The sequence below is a fragment of the Sardina pilchardus genome, chromosome 9, assembly GCF_963854185.1.
Source record: "Sardina pilchardus chromosome 9, fSarPil1.1, whole genome shotgun sequence".
NCBI classification, from domain to species: Eukaryota; Metazoa; Chordata; class Actinopteri; order Clupeiformes; family Clupeidae; genus Sardina; species Sardina pilchardus.
Window position 1 is genome coordinate 6917731 of NC_085002.1, and position 24069 is coordinate 6941799.

At 40.5% G+C, this 24069-nt stretch overlaps 2 protein-coding genes across 4 annotated transcripts; one reads left to right on the plus strand and one right to left on the minus strand.

Annotated features, from left to right (window-relative positions):
- On the plus strand, window positions 1-2737 carry LOC134092551 (HIG1 domain family member 1A, mitochondrial-like). The gene is made up of 4 exons (XM_062545476.1): window positions 1-124; window positions 824-913; window positions 1200-1334; window positions 1665-2737. The coding sequence occupies exons 2-4, from the start codon at window positions 832-834 to the stop codon at window positions 1727-1729; spliced, it is 282 nt and encodes a 93-aa protein (XP_062401460.1). The 5' UTR covers window positions 1-124; window positions 824-831; the 3' UTR covers window positions 1730-2737.
- Window positions 2728-23596, minus strand: slc11a2 (solute carrier family 11 member 2). Of its 3 annotated transcripts, XM_062545473.1 has the most exons (17): window positions 23081-23596; window positions 22725-22817; window positions 16230-16366; window positions 15403-15522; window positions 14123-14242; window positions 13331-13437; window positions 13139-13209; window positions 12916-12983; window positions 12235-12390; window positions 11767-11925; window positions 11310-11396; window positions 10918-11037; window positions 10603-10752; window positions 10146-10219; window positions 9511-9664; window positions 9281-9334; window positions 2728-4719 (listed from the first exon to the last, which is right to left on the minus strand). In XM_062545473.1, exons 1-17 carry the CDS (start codon window positions 23127-23129, stop codon window positions 4648-4650), a joined length of 1791 nt encoding a protein of 596 aa, XP_062401457.1. In that variant the 5' UTR covers window positions 23130-23596; the 3' UTR covers window positions 2728-4647. The 3 variants fall into 3 exon arrangements, with proteins under 3 accessions (XP_062401457.1, XP_062401458.1, XP_062401459.1); XM_062545474.1 differs by lacking the exon at window positions 2728-4719 and having other exon boundaries at window positions 7217-9334; window positions 23081-23593; XM_062545475.1 differs by lacking the exons at window positions 2728-4719; window positions 22725-22817; window positions 23081-23596 and adding an exon at window positions 21303-21362 and having other exon boundaries at window positions 7217-9334.
- Window positions 23597-24069: the final 473 nt, after the last annotated feature.

The window sequence follows — 24069 nt, forward strand, 5'->3', positions numbered from 1 at the left end:
CCAGAACGAGAAGTCCCATTCCGGTAACAAACGAAACGTCGTTTCTTGACTGTCAGTGACACATCTGCCGCAACACCGATTTGCGCCCCACTATTTGTCCTGCCAAATTTGTGTTATTGCCCAGGTAGGAATTACTTTGTTAATCGTCCTTTAAATGCCTCGTTTCACTAATGTTGTTAACAAGTTACATAATTGAGTTCTCTCATACAAAGCGCTTAAAGCTAACCCTAAAGGTCATGAACGCGGCATATGATGTCGTTTATTCGTATAGTTAGCTGCTACGTCTGTGCTTACGGTGTTACGGTAAGGTTTATAGTTGAAATATCCTCGCAATGTGGATGTCCGGAAGAGACTAGGCTATGTATTGGTAATAACCAAAGAGCGGAGCGTCCAACAATTTCTCATTCGGTATGCCTCGCGTTACGGAAGCAGATAGATATCTTAACTACGCCCTGCCTTTCTGTATCAGCTGAAAATGGTAATGTTTGTGTTATGACACACTTAGAGATAGCCATGGTGTGGTGGTTAGCTCACCTGATGATTTCTAACAGGCGAGGCAAGCTTTATAATTTACCTGTCAAACAGAAGACCAGGGTCAGACCAGAGTTAGCTGACCTATGCTCAATCCTTGTGCAATTCAAAGCATGCCAGTCATGTTGGGTTCCCAAGGTCGTAAGTGTCCAGCCATCTGATTCTGGTCGAACCCTAGTCTAACTCAGGTCGTGGGTTACATTTGTTGTGAACGTGGTAATAACAGTTAGTGACTTAATGGAATCACAGGGAAGCTCTGCCTATGAGTGCCATGTCTTCTGTCTCCATATAGCCATCATCATGTCATCCAACAGTAATTATGAGGAGGAACACACATCCAAATTCATGAGGAAGGCAAAAGAATCACCATTTGTGCCTATAGGTAAGTTGAACACTGGTCAAGGATGCTATCTTTTTGCATCTTCAGATTCAAGTTCATTAGATTCTTAGGTTTTCAGTTCAACTAAAACTCCCTGCGTGTCCTTTAGTGTGCATGTGTTCCTCTTGCTCAACTGGTAACTGGTAGACCATCATGACTCATGGATGCTATGAGTCACTTATCAAAGTCACAGGATAAAAACATCTGATTAAATGAATATATGGGGGGTTGGTATCACAACTGGGCTTTTGGCAAGTGTATGAAGGTGTGTTTGTGTGATACATTTCAGGTATGGCTGGGTGCCTTGCAATTGTTGCATATGGACTTTATAAGCTGAAATCGCGTGGGGACACAAAGATGTCTGTTCACCTTATTCACATGCGTGTGGGAGCACAAGGATTTGTGGTGGGAGCAATGACACTTGGTAAGAATCAAACAAGTACACAAGGCATAAATTAAGGCAAATGTAGATGTTGTGTAAAGATTCTTTAGACCAATAAGGGTTTTAATGAAAACAAAAGCCCTGTTCATTGACTTTCCATAGAATAGGAATGTCAAACTACATCTTTTAATTGAAGTTATATTATTTGATGTTAAAAGGTTGACTTATTGAGAATAGATTTAGTACTATACAATAGTGAATAGCCTTGTTATAAGTAATAGTTATTCTTGACTTTATTTATACTGAATATTGATATTTATCCTGAAATGGTGTCAACATTTTTTTGTAAACAGTAGTCTTGTTTTGTGGCAGGTGTATTGTACTCCATGTATAAAGAGTACCTGGCTCCCAAAGATCCAGGAAATGCCAGCAAGTAAACCAATTACTGCTCAGCATTGGTGGGACCAGAACCTTTTCCATGGCTGCTGTTCCTAATACCTACGGTACCTCTTAAAGAATGAATGTAATGGATGTGACCGTTTACAGAGAAGACACACAAAGTGGCTCTTGGTGACACCGAAGTCACACAAACAAACACACAGGGTCCAAAATGATATGAATGGCAACGAATGGGAAACCCAGAGCACAGTGCATCTTCCATGCCACTCAAGTGCTCTGTTACACAAGCTCAAAGGATTAGAACCTTTAATTAATCAAATTACTTCTGGTGGGCTGACAGGCTTTTGCAGCCTTGTTGTCATTGTCCAGTGAGGTCTATGAAAACCAAATACAGGAACTGTGACATCCATTTCATTCACTCCGTTTCCACAAGAAGCCTCTTTCCGTCAATCATGACTGGCTCTTGTCATGGGGTAAACCTAACATGCAGAATAACCACTCCTACCACTGTGTTAACTTTACCTGTTCTGTGTTGCTACTTACCTACTCACTTGCAATAGAGAAAACTATAGAGACAACTTGAAAGTTACTGGTAGCCTACAAGTAAAACAGACAAGCACTGACAAGACTTTGAAGCACCAGTTTTAAAACCAGGGATCAGCAGATTTTTAAGTAGACTAATCGATATATTTTTCATCATTGACAGAAGACAAAATGCTTATTGAACTAGTTCAGACAAAGCCTCCTATCACACTTCATCTACACTTCAGTTTGGCCATTACATCAAAAGTTTAATTCATTCTCATTTCAATCTCAATTGTTTGTGTTCAATAGTTGAGAAAAAGTCTTACAATCACACCAGATACCAAACCAGGACACACAGTCACCTGAAATTTGATGGCTTGTAGCAAGTAAGTTGATGTCTGATGTCTCCTCATATTGAGGGTTTTTTTTTACCATGTATTTTGTTTCTAGAATTGTATAACTTAAAGAAAGTGTGGTCCACATAAAATATGTACAAAACAATAAACTGTTTTGTAGAAATATTTATTTGTTTGGCATAATTTACTTTTCATTTAAAAAAGCATACAAAATTGTATTCACAAAGTAACAGAGTTTAAAACAGTAGACTTTGGCTGTTTTTTGGGGATGTGAACCGCTAGAAATGTATCACTACCACATTATTACAATTAAAGAAATGATAAAACTGCATTCATTCATTTCAAAATGTAAGCTCTCTGATAATTTATAAGTCACAATTAAATCCTGAAAAGTACATTAGTTCACTAATAAATGAGATAGAACAGATAATCCATTTTTGTTTAGAGCTTCCCTCTGTCCAACAGTGCTGGTAAGATGTGAGCACTATGCTGTGATGTAGTGTCTAATGCCCTAATGACCTCTCATGCCAATACCATTTTTAAAGATGACAACACGCATAAAAACATTATCATTACGCGCAGAGAGTCCATGAAGTGCAATAAAGGTGTTTGCTCTCAGCTGTAGGACAGACAGATGGACATACTGCAATAGCTTGCATGTAATACCAGATCACGTGTTAGAATCACCTGAAATTACTGATACCAACAGATTTGGTTCAAAGCAGCAGTCTCACAACATACACACAGCATTTATTCTAATTTAGTAGAAAATTTGCTTTGTTATCATTTTAAAGTTTTTTTCATGTTTTCACATTCTTCAAAACATTATTCAAAACAGCACTCTCAGTGTTTCTGCTTCAAGTGAAAGTTCATCTGAAATAATTGCTTGAGGCTGATAGAAACTACCGTTTCTCAACTGCTTCTAGAATTGAGGGGCCAGGGATGGCAACGCTGGAAAACCACCTTTTTGTACATGACAAAGCCATCATGATAAAAAAAAACCTATGTAATATGATGTTTCAAAAAATTTAATTATTCTTCAGCTCAGACCAAATTTAGACAAATCTGGAAAAAAATAATATCTTGAAATGTCCCTAAACCCTTCCATACACACCCTTTTGTAGTACCTCCATTTTACTACTACATTGAGTTAATATTTAAATATGAATAAAATGTGTTCCATCATCAACACCGGTTTGCTGTCTTAAATATTATGTCCTAAAATAAATAATTTACGACATTCCAGTTTCTATCAAGTCTGACCAATATATTAAGTGTGCCATGGTGCTTTCATACAGAAGGTAAACATATTCTGAGGCACAAGACACAAACCCACTATAAAGCTACACAGTGACTAGATTTCACCAGAATATTCTAAGTAGTTCATTCCTCTTTTGTCAGTTACTGACAAAATTGTCTTCTGGTACTCTAAACACTGAATGGAACTGTTCATCTGAAAAGTAAACATCTAAGCTGCACATATAGCCCGCTGGAGTTGTTCCATTCTGTTTAACGTATCTAATGTAAGTGTTTCTAAAAAAGTTAGAGGCTATTTTCAAAATGAAAATATAATCCATGACCTGATCTAAACTGTTGAGTTTAGAGAATGTTGAGCTGTTGGAAATCCTGAGATAATATAATTGTTTGCTGGTGCAACCTAGCGAAAAGGTAATGAGAAGGTACAGGGATGACTTTTTGGCTGATCTTAAGTAAAAAAAAAAAAAAAAAATGTAAGGGTCCGTGATGGATAAAATATCCATAGTAATGTAGTCTTGGAATGCCAAGAATTGTCAAGAGTCATTGTCGGATGCACCAAACAAAATAACAGAAAAACGAACAAAAAAATCAACTGACAGTCACAACTAAAATGTCGGGCATTCTGGAATGTTCCATATGTTGAAAAGTCCTTTGTTCTTCAATATGTAAGGTCACTTAGGATACTTTGGGCACATTTGTGGACAAGGCATAGCATACTGGTCTAGGGATCAGGAGGTCCCACTATCCAGCCCACCTTCAAAGATTAAGTCATATCCCTTTGGCTCCTCGACCTCCACTAGCTTTACCTGCTGGTCCTTCTACCTTTCCACCAGCCCATCACTGTCCATGTCATTCAGCAGGTAGAGGTCTGTGTGTCCCGATAACCCCATCTGTGTGGCAGAAGAAAACAGAAAGGATAGAGATTAAGGCAGATGTTCATAAGTTCTTGAAGCTTTAGTAACATTAGTTTAGCAACAACCATTAGTACTTTGCATCAACCCCAAACTCTTAATTGATCTACGGTTAGTAAGTAAACAAAAAAGTGTCTTTTGTAATGATTGTCCTGTCAAAGAAGGTGCAGAACGTATTATTTAACATAGAATTATGGAAATTGCATTTGATTAACAAAGTCTGTCATATCGCAGAATGATTACCTAAGCAGTCTGCAATTCCTACAAGTGCCACAACTGAGCTAAGGCTTCGCTTGAAGTCACCTGTGAGTCAAACTACCTCATGACAAGTATCCAAAACCACTAACCGACTGCAACATGACATACTGTACGTGTTATGAGTACAGATGAACGACATGGGTACAGACGAATGTCTTTGTCTCTACTCCAGTGCTGCGACTGGAAAATCTAACTGGCAGGCCTGAACTACAGTTTACATAACACAGAGCATTATGCCGTATTGGTTAATCATCACTCCTGTCGGTGTGTTATAGATATCCCAATTATTAATACTCTGGAAGCCAACCACAGATGGTGTCTCTCCATTGCCCTCCTCTCCAGTAATTTCGATGGAAAAGACATAATATGCACAAGTGCGAAAGACATAAAAAATATAATGATAATAATAGTATCAGATGGCTAGTATTAAGAGAAAATAAATCACAGGAACAATAAACATTTTCTAAAACTGCATTGTTCAACCAAAATATGAACTACATCCACCTTTTACGCATAAACACCAGTTAAATTCTCATATACAATTACACTAATACCTATATATATATATATATACAGTGGGTATAGTAAGTATTCACACCCATGCTAAAGTTGACTAAAAAGAGGAATATAAAATCATCTTTTGAGAATTGATTGTAATGCCTTAATTCAAAAAATGAGTAAAAATCAAACCGCTAAGGACACTCATTTTCTTTGTGATTGAAGAATGTATCGTAAATAGATAAATGTTCTTCCTTAAATACAGGTTGCATAAGTATTCAACCCCTATGTTAAATTCCCATAGGAGCAGGAGGATTTTTTATATGTTTTTATTTTTAAAGGCCAGCTATTTCATGGATCCAGGATATTATGCATCCTGATAAAGTTCCCTTGGCCTTTGCAATTAAAATAGCCCCACATCATCACATACCCTTCACCATAGATAGAGATTGGCATGGTGCTTTTTCCAGTTAGCCTATTAGCCTGTTTGATTTGCATTGAGCTCAATGAGCATCAAACAGGCTAATTGGCTAACTGTAAAAAGCACCATGCCAATCTCTAGCTATGGTGAAGGGTATGTGATGATGTGGGTCTATTTTAATTCCAAAGGCCAAGGGAACTTTATCAGGATGCATAATATCCTGGATCCATGAAATAGCTGGCCTTTAAAAATAAAAACATATAAAAAATCCTCCTGCTCCTATGGGAATTTAACATAGGGGTTGAATACTTATGCAACCTGTATTTAAGGAAGAACATTTATCTATTTACGATACATTCTTCAATCACAAAGAAAATGAGTGTCCTTAGCGGTTTGATTTTTACTCATTTTTTGAATTAAGGCATTACAATCAATTCTCAAAAGATGATTTTATATTCCTCTTTTTAGTCAACTTTAGCATGGGTGTGAATACTTACTATACCCACTGTATATATATGAGAGAGAGAGAGATACAGTATGTAGCACATAAAACATACATGTCTTAACTCTTTATTTTCATATTTATAGTAGGATTAGAAGGATTTCATTTTTCCAACAACAAAACCACTGACTCAGCCTTTGTTAGTGTCAGTTTGGGATGCATGTCTTAGGAATGGGTTATGACTGTGTCGAGGGTAAATTCTTAGTTTCAATATAATGCAGGCATAATGGGTAGTACTTCTACATGCCAAAACAGGAAATTGACTTTTTACAAGCTCCATAAAGTCTTATGGCTTTCTTGAGTAGATTTGTCACGTCTAGGAGTGATATCAAGGAAGTGAATGACATCAGGGGCCTAAAATGGACATGTTGTGAAAGAGCTATTTCTACCACAAGTGCAGTTCTCTTTGCTTATTACTACTTGTAATGAGTTTATAATACAATCTACGTAGGAATTAACCCTTGGTATACACCATGAACATCCTCCGTGTCTCTACTGAGGGAAGAGGGAGAGAGTCGAGATCAGAATGTACTTACTGAGTAAACATCCTGTGCTACAGCCACGGCCAGCTTGTAAACACAAGATGAAAGACAACAGCACTATAACAGTGGACTCATGGGAAGCAGAGTTCAAAGGTCGTTGTTATCTGCCCTATTCTTTCCACTGGTTCTACGCAAGTTTGGAATTGATAAAGTTTAGCAATGCATAATGATACACGGTGCATTTATTACTGCTGGTATCTACAGCACAGCACAAGAGACTACAGCAAATGGGATAGGACAAAAAGACAGCTGAAATCCTGGTTTACTTTGTCATTTATTTTTGGAACACATTTTCATTCAGCAGAAAGAAGACACGCACAGCTACACATTAGTCTTATGCTCGTACATGTTTCAAGTTAAAACTCAAAACCAAGATGTCCGTCTTTGTTTATCATTATGCTGCCATATTCAACAGAAGGAGATGTGAATATAGACACATTGGTTATCTATTAAAATACAATATGAACAGCAACACGGGACATGTTACATTTAACACAAAGTGTATTCCAAATGGATTATCAGATATTCCACAGAAATCAGCAGTGCTTCTAGAATCCATGAATGACAAGATGTTAGAATTTGATATAAACACAGTAAACTGAAAAAAAAAAAAAAAAAGGAATTTGCCATCACCAGGGAGAAATAACAGTAGTAGACCAGCCCCTTGAGAGACCACGTTGGGTTCAAGAAACTCAGATTGGAAGGTTGGAAAGACTGAAGGCAAATGAAGATTGCAGGTGCAAAGCCCATATTACTTGGTGATGTGGTCAAGATAAACTTCAAATGCAATAGAGAAAATAAATGAAGTTCATCTCTTCCACAGAGCTCGTCGTTGTTCAGAAAGTCTCCTAAACAGTAATCCAGTTAAGGATACATCACATTTTACACTAGTCTGAAACAACATTCAATCTGTACCGATGACGACTGTGCCATTTTCTGTAACTGTATGAAAATCATTAAAAATCTGCCCCAAAAACATTATGTAGTCAATATTTTAGACATAACATTTAAAACTCAATGGCAACAATGGGAGAACTTAGACATGGTACTGTACTTTACCTGTGTGATTCACAGAGTACAGCACTGAGCTTAGCAGCTAGTGCATATGTTAATGCACATGACAATAACCCTTTCATGGCTTCTTTCAACTTGGTATGAACACTCATAATATGAGTTCAGGTAGTAAAATAAAATTGTACACCTCTAAATCCTCAGATGAAAAGTACCATATAGTACCATAGAATATTTGTCTTCTTCAGACTTAGACTGACTAATACTAGGATTTCTCTCCAGGAGTATAAGATTATGACACAGGAGAAAGGTAACAAGGTAACGGAATCGTGAAAACTTGTGTGCGTTCCGGGTCAAATTGTCCGGGACAATTTAACAGTTAACCCAAATTCTGGATACATAAATATGCCGTTGTATGCAGTTCAGGAAGCAATGAATAGAAAGGCACAGGACATATACAAGAAAGCTTAAACGTAGCTGGTTTACATGGACTAATTCCTCTATGGAGGTTTGTCATCTTGTGCGATATGCACATAATATGTGGAGTCTATCGTGCTTTTGTGGAACACAAGGCTCAGTGACGGGTGTCAAAATAAGCAACGCCATCACACTTCATTCTGAGTCATGTGGGAAGAGTTTGAATATTATCAAACACGCATAATTACAAATAAACATTGCCTCCATTAGGATTTGACTTTGGTCCTCCACTATGTGAAAGAACTTGTGAAAAAGCTTGTCTATACAGAAGAACTTATTTTGTAGCTTTGCCGTGCATTGATGTCTTTGATATAAAAAAAAAGGTGGGGCTAAAACTTTGGAAAAAAATAAGGACACACATGTTTACTTTCCAATTGGGCATGTTTTGGTCACTATCCCCAGTCATACCAACTGCCAATTCCTGACATTTGAAGTAGATCCTTCTGCCCCAGTCTAACATGGTGTAAAACATCAGTATATTTCAGTTCAATTTACTGTTTTTTGACAATTTTAACGAATTAAGGTAAAAAATGGTTCCACAGCTTTGAGGAGTTACTGGGACAAAAGCTGCCATTTATCTTAGTGAGGGTGCAGTTCCTTAATCGGTCTCTTGGGGGCGTGGTGAGCTCCTCCCACAGCTATTTCAGTGCAAAATATACAGCCTCAAAGAGCTGCCATTGGGCTTAAATAACCCTTCACAGCCTAAGACAGGAGCTTCCCCTGGATTCTAAGAGAAGACCTCAGGTTACTTTGTATAAATGAAACACACGCTCAGTTCTAAGTGTCAAACTCAGGCTCTTCCTCTATGAGAACCGCTGGCGGGTTCCTTACCCTGCTGCCGAAGCCTGGACACGGAACACCCAGAGCGATCAGACAGTGCCACGCCTGAGAGAGAGAGAGAGAGAGAAAAACAAAAAAATTACAATTTATACAGAATGAGAACCATCAGGCTGTGAGATAAGTCTCCAAAACATTGTGATATTGCAGAAATATTTTGAATATTTCCTGTTGACCGAGACAAGCAAAAACTGTTTATGAGGTAGAGGTTGTGGAATGCTCACCAGGTAGCCTACGAAGCTCAGGTACGCAATGGACATCAGGGCAGAGAGGACGTAGAGGGCGACACTGTTGAGTGCCGTGACGTACACCACCACAAAGTACATATTGATGGCACACACCACCAAGATGACCACACCACCGCCAATCTTCCAAAACCTATCCAAAAAAAAAATAGTGTAGAAATGTGAGACGAATGAAAGCTTTCTCCCATCTCACTCTCAAATGTTCACCCCTCTGTAACAGTGTAAAGCAATTTAGCTTCACTAATTTCTCTAATCCCAGCATATGAATGAACCCATTAGGTCTTCACAACACATCAACATAATCATCATGCTTTTGTTGTGGAGGCAAAGGACTAACAACAGGCAAGAACTATCTTCTCACGTTGCTAGTTCTTTTGGTAGCCACTTGCTATACGGCTATGCTCCATGGCTATGCTCTGTGAATGATTCCTGTATATTTCCATCACACTGCACTGAAATGATACGTGGCAGCTATGTGGCAGGTTGTTGTGAAACCAAACCTGCTGAGGCAGATCAGTCATGCAATGACTATACCACAATGATGTCAGCCGTCCAGCAGTCTGCAGTTCATTAGTTATGTGCTGCTTAGCGTCGCTAAATAGCATCCCACTCACAGGCCGTTGGCGAAGTCGTTCATGATGGACTGAAGGCTGGTGAAGGTCAGGATGGGGATCAACGCAAACGGCAGCTGGTCAGAAGAGGGAGAGGATGAAGAGAATAAGCAAACGACAAAAAAATAAAACACAAAAAGGTAGATCAAATGCTAATGCTAATATAATCTAATCTGGCAGATTAGGAACAGATGAAAGAGAAGAGTGTTCAAAAGGCACAGTGACAGCTGGAACACTCTGGCTTCTCTGGCTGTAATTGTACTCCCCCCTTGCTTGGGGGGGGGGGCACGGTGTTGGTGGTGAAGACTGGCGTGTAATGCCAATTTTACTACCGCGCTAACGCTAATTAGCCATAATATTCACAATTTAGTCTCAGGTTCAATGAACTGTATCAACAAATAAGGCCAAGTCATGTGACTGGGTGTAGTGCTTTAGTCTGAACTGTTGACCTGAAACCGACCTGCATGCTTTGCAGCACGTTGAGGAAGTCGTTCATGCCCGTCAGGCGATGCACATCCTGAAAGATAGCCACCAGCAGTGTGGGAGTGATGGCGATGGAGCGCGTCAGCAGCACCCGAGCAAAACGGGACCAGCGCAGGTTAAGGAAACCCTGAGGGAGACGGTGGTGATTAATCTCCATATTTATGGAAGCAAATACAGGATGATCCGAGGTATTTTGATACCAATAAATAGTCAATATTGCAGAGACAAAACAGCAGGGGACAGCACAGGAGACCGGAGAGACTTTGCTTGTTTGCGGAGGTTCCACACTAACCTCCATGACGAATTGGCCAGAGTAAGTTCCCGTCATGGTGGAGCTCTGCCCAGCAGCTAGGATCCCTATGGCCCAAATGTACAAAGCAGCTGGCCCAAAGAAACAACCCAGGACCACCCCCTAAAAAAACAACCATTACATAGTATGCTTACTCTCTATTACACAGTACAATTCATTTATAATATTCTGATATTATTAAATCATCACAGTTCACATAGTTTATTTCTTACAGATTATCTTTCACTGAAAAAAAGGATAGGAACATATTTTAAACTTTTTATAAATTTAACTTCTTTTTCCAAAACTAAATCTTATTCTCCTCAGGAGAAGCTTAGGCCAACACAACATCAGAATATGACATCCCTGTGAAACCAGAGGAAATGAAGACGCACCCCTTTGTAGATGTCCACCTGAAGTGTTTCGTTGTTGAGGGGGAAGAGGTCAGTGTGAGGACTGCCTGTCTCATTGCATTTCTCGGCCTGCAGAGGAAAGGGAGCAGACACACCAGCCAAAGCCACATCAAACCTCTAATCAAGCTCATTACAACTACACGCACACACAGTCTAACAGGCCTGGGTAGTGTCTGAGGGCTGGCATGGGAGAGCCCATAGCACTCTAATGGATGTGTTAAATGGTAGCAGCTTGGTGTCCTACTGTTATTTGTATTACACTGAAACGAGTTTGAAATTAAAGACATTTTGTATTAACTGTGGCTATGGCTTGTTGGTTATCCCAGCGAGTTTCTACTTGAGGAAGTTGATGAAAATCAGCAAATGAAATATAACATAATTATGAACACTGAAGCAAAGTAATGGTAAAAAATGAGCAATGGCTATTCTGTGTACGCACCACTTGCATGTTTGTCTTGTCGTAGAAAGCCTCGGCGAAAACAGCCACAACAAAAACGTTGATGAGGAAAGAAACAAAGAGGGCAATGGCGGACTCGATGAAGAAGTACTTGTTGGCCTCCTTCACCTCATTCTTGTTCCCACGATCCACCTGCCTCGACTGCAGAACCGAAACAGTAGGCGTGATTAGGGCATCATTTCGGCAAAAACAACTATCCAATAACAATCCTAGAAAGTACCCTCAGCATCCACATTCCTATACATTAATACAGGCTGGAAGAGAGTGTGAGGAGGTTGCGGTCAATAATATAATTGAATTACGGTTTTAGTCTCTTTCCACTAACGTAACAAAAACTGACTTAGAAGTTGAAAGTTATGGAAAAGAGAGGCAACCGGCAAACCGGCACCCCTCATGATTCCCTGCACCTGCTAATGAACAGCCAAGCAAGGAGCTCTTTGTGCACGTTACCTTGACGAGCGCAGAGTGCAGGTAGATGTTATGGGGCATTATGACGGCTCCCACGATGCCCACGGCCTGCAGCAGCTGAGGCGACCCGCAGCCGGCGCAGTAGGGCACGAACATGCCCTTCAGCACCTCGCCCTGGTCAGGCGCCACCATCACGTACTGCTCACAAAACAACGGAACTGAGTTACTGGCACAGACACGCACATTTCCTGCCAAATTACTACCAGGAAGCCCTGGTCATAAACTTTACAAGACGATAGAGAGGATGTCTTAAATGAAACGACTTGTCCAAAGTACCAGTCTGTGTGATAGCAGCACGCACACAGGACGAATGTGTAGAAGACACTGATAAGACAGCAGGTGAACTGGTCCCTAATCAGTTACACGTGCTGTACCATGAGGCCAGGGTTGAGACCAGGGTATGATTTATAGCCGGTGGTAGCATAGTGGCTAAGGGGCTGGGCTAGCATGCAGTAGCCTGAAAAGTTGTGGCTTCAATTCCCAGCTTCCACCTTGAGCAAGGCTATTAACCTCAAGTTTCTCCAGGGACAAATACCCTTGTAACATAATTTACATGTACGTTGCTTTGGATTTGCTAAATGAATAAATGTAATGTAAATGTTAAAGACACACACAGTAACCGGGAAAAAAAATGTAAAACAAAACAAAACACGAGGAGTTTACCTCATATCCGAAGCTGACAGCCATGATCGTGATGAGGACGCCAAAGAAAGCCTCTAGTTTCCTTAAACCTGATGACAGCACAAACATCAACATGTACTTTATTAACCAATCTTTTTTTTTTTTGAAGTAGAATTAAACAAAAAACAATCCCTGCAGCACGGATCAAGTTATGGTCAAAAAACAAACATTGCACCACTTCTACACTAAAAGCACCAAAACCTACCATATTTATCAAGAAAGAGGAACACAAATGTGTCGATGATGGTGATGAGAACACCGCCCCACAGAGGTATCCTGAAAGAGGTCAGACAAAAGTTATTTGTTACTGTAACCGCAACTTATCTGTGAACAGATCCCACTACTCATGTAATACCCATTAAGCCCCTTGGCCCAGGAGGTACAGTGTGTGACTTGCCTGCCGACAGAGAGCAGGTTGAAAGCGATGGCGCAGCCGATGACCTCCTGCATGTCGGAGCCGATGATGGCCAGCTCCACCATCAGCCACAAGATGATACGGGGGACCTAGGAAGCAGAGGGAGAGGGAGGAAGAGCCAGTCGGTTAAGTCTCAATCACACAACTACGTACGGTTACACTCTGAGGACAATAAGTGAGCGATAATGGCCGCCGAGGTTCTTTGCCTCTATGCCTCGGCCTTGGCCACATAACCATATAACAGCGCACCTCTTGGTTCTCATCCCCTTAATATATAATTATTCCACAGCAAAGGTCTTCCAGCTCCCCCTACTGTCACACATAAATCACTGGCACTGGCAGCAGACAGCAGCAGCCAACTCTTCACTAACAAAGCCCGTCTCTTAGATCCATACATGGAATAGAGTGCTTGCTATGATCATAGCTGTCCCTGGTCTTGGTCTTCTTAGGGGAGCTGAAGGGTTTCCAGGTTCAGGCGAGGAGGTTAAAAGCCCAGAGCAGCAGGAGGGGGATTACGCTGGCCTGACTGGTAGAGCTGTGTGCCAGCAGTACCAAAGTCACCAAGCTGCTGACATACACACATTCTTAAAACGAATATGTTGAAAACAACAGAACTTGCGTTGTTTTTAACACATCTGTGTCCAGATAGGGACGACACATTTGTTTTAAGACAGTAGATCAACTTCACTGCTGTTCTATTATCTGGTCTGGGCAGGGGGGGGGGGGCTCTATGTTTTGGCACAACTGCAAAGGCGAACACAGAGGTGAACCTACTGTAGGGTATTGTCGGTTGCAGACTTCTGCGAGATGCATTCCTGTGACAACACCCAGGCGAGCTGCCAAGCGCTGCAGCAGCAGACCAATAATGGTGGCTCCCAGGAGTATCCACAGGAGCTGAAGAGAAGCAAAATAAAACATTAACCAAGATTGTTATATATATCTAAAATGCTAAAAATACTATACATAAATTCATCAAAATCTTCCTGAAAATTGTACTGGTCAATTACATTGCGATTTTTCAACAACAAACAATAAGCAGTTTTTCTGCGAGGGTAAACGTGATCTATGGCATATTTACTTTCCCAGATGGTACCTTTAGATCTATTCTTCCAGGGTGCTGTGGCCCAACGCAGTGGGTTTTTCATGGTGACATACTCGTGAACTAGACAGTCCCTTTATTTAACTATTGCGCATACATTTCAGTAAAGAAACTCTTTAAACAAGAGGAAGTTCATTAGTGGAATAGAACGGGAGAGAAACACTTCAACTTTCTTCAAGGGACACCCAAAACATCTCTAGGATCTCTCGCCTTCGCCCATATTACTGTCCTTCCCCTGTGCACAAATTTAAGTAGGACAAAACTGGAGCGACAGCAATACAAAACATCATTCAGTCCTGGGGCCTGTAGTGTACTACGAAGCGGGGTTACTGGCTTAGCTGGGTAACTTCGAGAGTAAGTTGATCGCATGTGGCGTAACTTCCCGGTTAACCCGTACTACGAAAGGTGGATAGGTTTTAACCGAGGTATGCTGCCATGGCAATTTACGCTGCATCTCAAACCTGCTCCGAGCAGGTTATGCTCTTGGCTAACCCAAGGTTTGCGGTTAACCACACCCTTTATAGGCGAAGTACCACCCCACAATGTTGACGTAGGCTACCTGGAAGAATCTCTCTCCATATATAATATTCTCTATGAAAGATAGCCTATATATTCTCAGCCGAGGGAATTCGTTGCATTTGTCAGCTGATCGAGGCAAAGTGGAGGCTATAAGCATAGGCAATATAACATATTTTCATAATTAAGAAAGATTAATGCAAGCTATAACTAGGCCTATATAAACCTTCTGAATGTTTTTGAGTTTCATTTTCACCTGCTGGGTTACATATGGGTAGGTTGAACTCCCTTCGTAGTACAGGCCCCTGCTTCTGTTCCATCAGTAGCCTAACAACGTTTGTTTCTCCCACAAGGACATCATTAGAGAAGTGCACATTCTGAGTCAGCAGAACAGAGCACATCCTGCTGTTTCCCATTCAGCCTGACTGAGGGGGCTCACCTTAAAACCAGCTTTAGCTCCAGACTGCAGGTCGGACTCGATGTTCCCTGGATCCAGGTATGCGATGCTCATCAGGAAACCAGGCCCAGTGAAGGCCCAGAGCTTCCGGAAACTGAAAAACTGAAGGAGAGAGAGAAAAAAAAGAGGAAGTGAGAACTAAATCCTTCAACAGCCAACAGCACCTTCTCCATATGACTAGGAAGTGTAATATACCCATTCAGATCCTCAGCATGGCAAGGAGTCAAACACGGAGTAAAACTTATGGGTTTGTATGCAAGTCATGTGTATGATATTCCATCATTCATTAACCACTACGTTATATGCATCAGAAGCATTTTTGAGTTGAGTTTTGTGTTTTCATCATAATAAACAGAGGTCCCCTGCAGGACACAAAGCCAAGCTATCAAATTCGACAATATGTTTATGGTCTGACCCTTTTTCCACACACGATTGGTTTTTGACTATTAACACCCTTAGTCACATTTACTGGCCCAACGCTTCCCCTTTCACTTCCTGTTCCATTTCGGACATACTATTAAGTAATGCATGAGAAATCACTGCTCAAAGGAACACTGGTGCGGTCTAACCAATCACAGTTTCCACTGCAAACAGCTCAAAAGACACTCTACGGAGTATTAGTCCAACTATTTCAAGTTTGTGTTAAGGATTTTTTCAGCACCCTCAATATTATGTCGACATATCTAGACTTAATAATAACCAAGAGATCTATCACCAGTCACATTGATATTATGACTAATTCCTGAGATCAGAGATATTGATAATATAAAAATAAGGGAAATCTCACATCTACCACTCTGTGGCCTTACCTGGGTGGCATCATCAGGGATGGGCACCTTCTCCTCGAAGTAGGTGGAGAAGGGCTCATCCTGCGCCACGGGGGAGGCCGGGGGGGAGATGGCACTGTACTGCGTCTGGATGACCCCATTCTCCTCAGGGCCATCCTCTACAGAGGGGGGGAGAGAGGGAGAGAGAGAGAGAGAGAGAGAGAGAGAGAGAGAGAGAGAGAGAGAGAATTGTGAAAAATATGTTATGACACAAGGAAGGCCAGGAGGCCACCTGTTGATCACACATCATGCACAAAGGAATCCATGGTTACCTTAGGGTTTATCATCACGTACATTGCCTAATATCAAACATTCCACAATGGAGTCTGCTTAATCAACAAAACACATTCCACGACAGAGTCAAAAGTCCCACTATGACGACAGATATCAGACATTGAGCAACCTGACAACCTGACTCACTAAATGCCAACAACGATTACGGCTACCCTTGAGTTAGTGCGAACAGCGTCTTAAAGAGACTGGCTTCAGATAGTAGTCAGGGGGCCAAAACTGATATTAAAACTTTGTCGGACACTTTTTGGTACAAGCATACAACCTATCCAGTATTGATATTTAACCCCTCAACATGAGTTCTAGACAGGTTGTCAGCTTAGAACATTTTATTTTGTCCATTTTAACACTATATTCTTGAAAATGGAAAAAGCGGATTTTTCCCCCAAAGTGCTTCCTTTTTCTTCTATGTTACCTATACTGTAATTTTGGGCAAATGTGTAATATAATCCAATTTGTGTGCAAGCATGATCATTAAAAAATAATGATCAATAAATACCACAAGAGTATCACACCACAAGGGCCACTGTTGTGTCAGGGGGCCAATTCTGAAAAGGGCTTCCGTTAAGACTTTTGCAGACATGTTTTGGTTCAAGCTGTCAGTGTCACCCTATTTTTTTTTTGTTAGAAGACACAAATAGGTAAGATATCAGGGTGGTTGTGAAGACAAAGTTAAAAGCTTGTAGGGAGAGACATGCAATGCTGCACAAGTTATAAATTTAAACATTACAGTGAAAATGAAGAACTGTAGATGGTGGTGTATAGTGCTATTTAACTTCATTAATATACCAGGTTGTGACACAAATTATATTTAATGGACATATTAATATAGTTATTCATTCAATCCAAACATAACTGCTCTCTCACTTCTTTAGGGTTAGGGGTTAGTAACTAGTTAGCAATAACAACTTTGTTATAGTCGTATGGCAAAGGTATGTTTTTCCCCTGTAAAACCCGGGAAGTTAACTGAACTCAAATTATTTGAGTACTGTAAAGCCTGGGAAGCTAACTTATCTGAAATTATTTGAGTAAACCGGATGCCTTGACATTTGAGTTTGGCAACTCATTTAATTTGAGTGTAAATAAGTCATTCAACTGGAGTTATTAGTATATTGTACAGTATGTATTGCATTTTGTGTTGGGATAACTTAAAGGAGTCAAGTAAACTACACTAATTGTATTCACCTAATAACAACTTGAGTGAATTATCATGACAAGTAAGAATTATGTAGGCACACACGAAAAAATGCAATGTACTCAATGTGTGAGCTATCATTTTCTATGGATTATGGGTAAATGCTTCTTTGATTTTCTAATAAGTATTTGTTCTCTTAGCTGTTAACTGTGGTTTCTTACTGTTTACCAGGTGATGGGCAAAAATATTGTGTTGATGATTTTCAGAATATGGTCAGATATGCCATTAAGGAGAAGCCCATTCTCAAAATATAAAGAACATTCTAAAGTTCACTTTTTCTTGGCCTAATGTAAAGTTGATTGCATTTCCCAATTTGACTTTGACCTATAGTCACTTGAAAGTGTCACAAAGTTGAGTATCCCAATGGTGTGATTGAGCCTCCTATTGTCTGTCTGTATTGTCTCTTGGGGAGATACAGACGCATTATGCATGTTTACATTGAGTAACTATATTACCCCTCTTATGGACAGGATATGAGCTTCAGGTGTAAAGATTTCAGGATTTTTTTATAGGTTTAAATTTCTATTAAATGAATAGGATTACTGCAGAATGATGGTAATTGTGAAACATAATATTTATCACCATGGCAGTACTGGCCATCATGATATACTGTATCTTCAGATTATCATTACGTCTGTCAGAAGCATTACACATGATCTAAGATTTTAAAATCAGCCCACAGGCCAAGTCTGTTGTGGATAGTCATCTGCTTGATGGTGTGTGGTGTCAATGTAAATAACACAATAACATAACAGCTATAGTATAGCCGTAAATATAGTTTAACTATTGCATTTAAGATTAAATTTCAGTCAAGATTAATATGTGATAATGTGTTAAGAATACTATGGACAGTGATATTCTGGGAAATGTAATGTGTGGTCAGCCATTTCTTATTGTGAATATACTTCTTGCCATGATTACTTAATTGAAATTAGTGGCATGTACAGTCATGGCTGAAAGTGTTGGCACCCCATGCAATGAATAATGTATCATGAATAAATAAATGTTCTTCCTTAAAAGACTGGGGTCATACGTATTGGCACCCCTATGTTAACCCTATGTTCTCAACTCCCATAGAGGCAGGCAGATTTTTGTTTTTAAAGGCCACTTATTTCATGGATCCAGGATACTATGCATCCTGATAAAGTTCCATTGGTCTTTAGAACTAAAATTGCCCCACATCATCACACACCCTTCACCATACCTAGAGATTGGCATGGTGTTTTGTTCAGTTTTGCTCAGTTAGCCTATTAGCCTGTTTGATGCTCATTTAGCTCAATGCAAATCAAACCAGCTAATAGGCCAACTGAACAAAACACCATGCCAATCTCTAGTTATGGTGAAGGGTGTGTGATGATGTGGGGCTATTTTAGTTCCAAAGGTCAAGGGAACTTTATCAGGATGCATAGTATCCTGGATCCATGAAATAAGTGGCCTTTAAAAATCTGCCTGCCCCTATGTTAACCCTTTGTGTTAAATTCCCATAGGGTTACATAGGGGTGCCAATACATTTATTTATTTATGATACATTATTCATTCACATAGAAAGTTGGTGTCCTTAAAGGTTGGATATTTTCTACTTCTATTACTTAAGGCATTAAGATCAATTTCCAAAAGATGATTTTACATTCCTCTTTTTAGTCAACTTTAACATGGGTGCCAACACTTTCAGCCATGACTGTATTTTACTCAAGTTGAAATTAGGTGAATAAAATTAGTATACAGTAGTTTACTTGACTCCTTGAAGTTATCCCAACACAAACTACACACATAGAAATAACTCAGCTGAATGACTTATTTACACTTAAGTTAACTTCCCAGGTTTTACAGTGCAGCCAAGCAGTGGTGCTCAGGTAGGCAGCCAACAGAAGGTACCTAGGGACCATGTCCATGTGCTCAGTCTGAGTCCTGGTCAGGGACATCGACACTGCCTGGTACTGCACTGACTTCCACTTTCCTCATCCACATATCGTCAACTCCAAGCACCTGACCTGTACTCACCAAGCTCCAAGCACCTGACCTCTGTGGTTAAAAGCTGGGGGGAGAGCATGCCACCCTTCATGTGCCTTCTTCTGTTGGCTGCCTATACCCGAGCACCACTGCTTGGATGGGGAAAAATACCTTTGCCATACGACTATTACAAAGTTATTACTACTAACTAGTTACTAACCTCTAATCCTAAAGAACTGAGAGAGCAGTTATGTTTGGGTAGAATTGATAACTATAGTGATATGTCCATTAAACATAATTTGTCACAATCTGGTACATTAATGAAGTCAAATAGCACCATAGACCACCATCTACAGTTCTACATTTTCGCCATAACATTAAAGTATTACAACATGTGCAGCAGTGCACTGTCTCTCCCTACAAGCTTTAAACTTGGCTTGACTCATTCCCATAGATAGGGGTACTGATTGATAGAGGTTTTGGAATGCTATGTTATGTTTCCAATCTGATATTCACTTTGAAAACTGGTTCTCTTTAGGCGGAGATTGTTTTTTTCATGTTCTAGGTCTGTTGTCTCTTATACTGTACAATAAATGTTAATTCTGACACTTCAGCAGACCTCCCACGAGTGTTAGCTTTCATTCCATACCATTTTTATCTATATGGTCCTTGTGGTTGTGGAGATATTCAACATTTATCGTTGGCATGTCATGTTGAGCAGGAAACCAAAAAATTGTCCTGAAATTGCTTGCACAAGTCAAAATTTTTTTTTTTTTGCTTGACAACCACCATAATATCTTACCTATGGGTGTCTTCTAACTAAAAAAATAGGTTGACCGCTTGTACCAAAACATGTCCGCAAAAGTCTTAACGGAAGCCCTTTTCAGAATTGGCCCCCTGACTATAGAGGGAGAAATAGAGATGTTCTTTCAGTAGAATAATCCTAAAAGGGACGGAAGTGAAGAAGGGTGTGTTTACAACTATTCAAATACTGTAGGCCATAAAACATACACCTGACCTGACATCAACCTGATGAACCCAGTGACACAACTCATACAAATGTGTGAGCATGTACAACCAAGACATTATTCAAAGCTACACTTGCTGCAGAACTGATCAAACTCATTCAGTTCAGTTCAAATGTGAACACATTCTTAACAAACTGGTGTGGTAAAAAGGATTCACAGCACAATTACTATAGTCTGACCAACTTTTTGAAATTGTTCACTGTTAAATGAATGATTGTAGTGTTTTTATTTGTATGTCGCTTTGGGCAATGGCGGCTGCTAAATAGCATAACCATAACCATAACCATAACCATAACCATAAACATATACTTGATTCAGGTCCATGACAAACCTTCGTAACAAGCACACCCACCAGCCGAAGGAATGAGTTCCATCTAGGTGCTTCCAGGTTGAGCAGTCTCTATTTTAAATGTTGTCACAGCCTACTACATATCGGTGTTCCCAGTTTGAGCCCATTTGGAACAATGCTACACGATATACATCTCCGCTCCATCCCACTAGCCAAACTCTTTTCCATACATTAAAGCATCGTCCATACATTAAACCATCTTACCACAGACCCACTGGGGCATATATACGAGGAGTACTTACTGAGTTTTGCGTGCTCTCCTAACGTTTGCTTCTGTCTGACCATCTCTGCTCTGCTCTCCAAAGTGTCAGATTTATGGCTACCCTTTGAGCGGCCTTTATACTCTAAGTGTGCTTGCGTGTGTGTGTGTGCGCGCCTATAGACTTCCTATTTTCAGTTCTGAGTCACACCACAGGGTCGGCAAAAACACAGACACCAGTGACCAAGACTATCTTTTAAAGAAATGCTTCATCACAATCGCGTGATTTTCTTCCTTTATAACCCTTGTACACACTAATAGATTATATTGACGTACAAATAAACAGAAAACAAAGCAGATCACATTCACTTTCATAAACTCCAGAGGTGGACATCCCAGGGTCCAGAAAGTAAAAAGTCCTTCCATATATTCTTTCTACCTGTGCACATAACACAGGTGATCACTAATTATCTGATCTACCTGGCTGCTTATTAGGATTAGCTGCCTGGTTTACTGAATGGTTGGCTCAAATACTTGGCAGGACTTTTTCTTTCTGAACCCAGGATGTCCACCTCTGATAAACTCAATGTATGTAGCACAGATACCAATCCCTCTATAGCCCTGGGGTGTGTGTGTGGCTATAGAATCACAATAAGGTTGTTTTCACTAGTATACACCCGTTATACAAGTATAACAAGTCTTCTTAATTTTAACTAAATTCCAGCAGTCTGTCCCTTTGTAATAGCCACACACCTTGCATGGTAAATGTATGGGCAGCTATTCATCTTTGGCTCTGACAGAGAAGTCGAGACCATTTGTACAGGGATTCCCAAGCATCGAGAGGAGAGCAGCTGTCCTGATTACAGAGAAATCCAGCAGATGCATATCCTGATGGTCACCGTGAGTGTGTGATGAGTGCTCCTTGTGTAAAAGTTCAAGCTGTCTCAGCACACACGGTTAGGGTGAGAGAGTTCATTCAATGTCAGGTGTGTGTGTGTGTGTGTGTGTGTGTGTGTGTGTGTGTGTGTGTGTGTGTGTGTGTGTGTGTGTGTGTGTGTGTGTGTGTGTGTGTGTGTGTGTGTGTGTGTGTGTGTGTGTGTGTGTGTGTGTGTGTGTGTGTGTGTCCTGCATGCCTGCTGACTTTATGACCCGATGACTATTTATACAGTATATGACTTTGTTAGAATGTATATTTTTGGGTGCGTGGAATTGTATTACAAGTGATGTGACGTGAGGGTGTGCTTGTATTATGCGCGTGCATGTTTGTGAGAGAGATCCAGTGCGTTGGGCGCATCTCTCTCAGAATTAAAATAAGAAGCAGAGTACATTCGCCAAGAATGGATACTCTCTTTCTCTGTGTGTGTTTGTTTGTGCTTGCTTGTTTGTGTTTGTGTTTGTGTTTGTGTTTGTGATGCGTACGTGTGTGTGTGTGTGTGTGTGTGTGTGTGTGTGTGTGTGTGTTTACCTTCCATGAGGTCGGGCTCCCTGTTCGTCTTCATGAGTGAAGCCTGAGCAGCAGGGGGAGCAGCGGGGGGCTCTGGAGGAGCTGAAGGCTGGCCTATCAAAACAAAGGACACAGGAGCCCATTACAATCCCTCTACTGTACACTCCACTCTCCCACTCTCCCACTCTCCCACTCTCCGCCAGAGAGACGACTGACCGCAGCCTCCTCCTCTCCACTCCCTGCAGCATGTGACTTTTCATAGCTACAGTAGAAGAAAAGAATGCAGAGCACTGACCACAGCTAAAAAAGAAACCTTCACTTGGCATGGAGAGTAAACTGACATAATCTCCTAATGGCGAAACATACCAAAGGCCTACCATTGCTATGGAGGTGAGTTGTCATAACCAGTTCCTCAAGTTTTTTCATGAGTCCGGGAAGAATGGCTATTTAGAGGCCGATGAATGTCTGAGGTACTTCTTCCTGATGGAGACTAAATAAGTGCGGACAACTCAAACACGCACCCAAAATGAAGAGCAAGGAAAAAAAGAGAGAGACTTGGACAGAAAGAAAACAAGCCAAGGAAACAATGAGAACAAGACAAAGCCAAAGAAAGTGAATCAAAGGGGGAAAGGCAGTAAGAGCAGAAAAGCCTGGCCCACCTGCACTTCGCCCTTCCCATGCCAGCCAACCACTGTTCCAATTCGTACAAAACCCCTCCCACTCTACACCGCAGCAGGAAACAAAATGGTGGCCGGGTGCCAGAAACCATGACCCAATTCCTGTTAGCCCCCAACTGCCCAGGAGGTGTCAAATCACAGAACTAACCTTCACACCACGCAGCTCTTCATACCCAAAAGAATACTAAATATTACTAAGTAAACAAATAAGCACATCTATATCACATCGCCCAACAACAGAGAAGATGGAAATGGAAAAAGACAGTGTTGAATGTCCACTAAACTTAAGAGGTCATGAGGGTCCTCAAACATTGTTGGCTCTTCCTGATATACAGTGCCCTCCAAGTATTTGAACACATGCTAAAGTTGACTATAAAGAGGAAAATAAAAACTCATCTATTAGAAATTGATCTTAATTTTTTTTTTTTTTTTAAAAATGAGGAAATACCCAACCTTTAAGGACACCAATTTTCTTTGTGGATGAATAATATAAATAAATGTTTTCCTTAAAATACAGCGGTCGTAAGTATTGGAACCCCTATGTTAACCTTATGTGTTAAATCCCCATAGAGGCAGGGAGATTTTTATTTTAGGGTATATAGGGTACATCTAGGGGAGGAGAGGTCTTTTGGATAAGATTCTCCATGACTGCTTCTTGAACACTCTCATCTGTTCCTCCTTGGCATAAC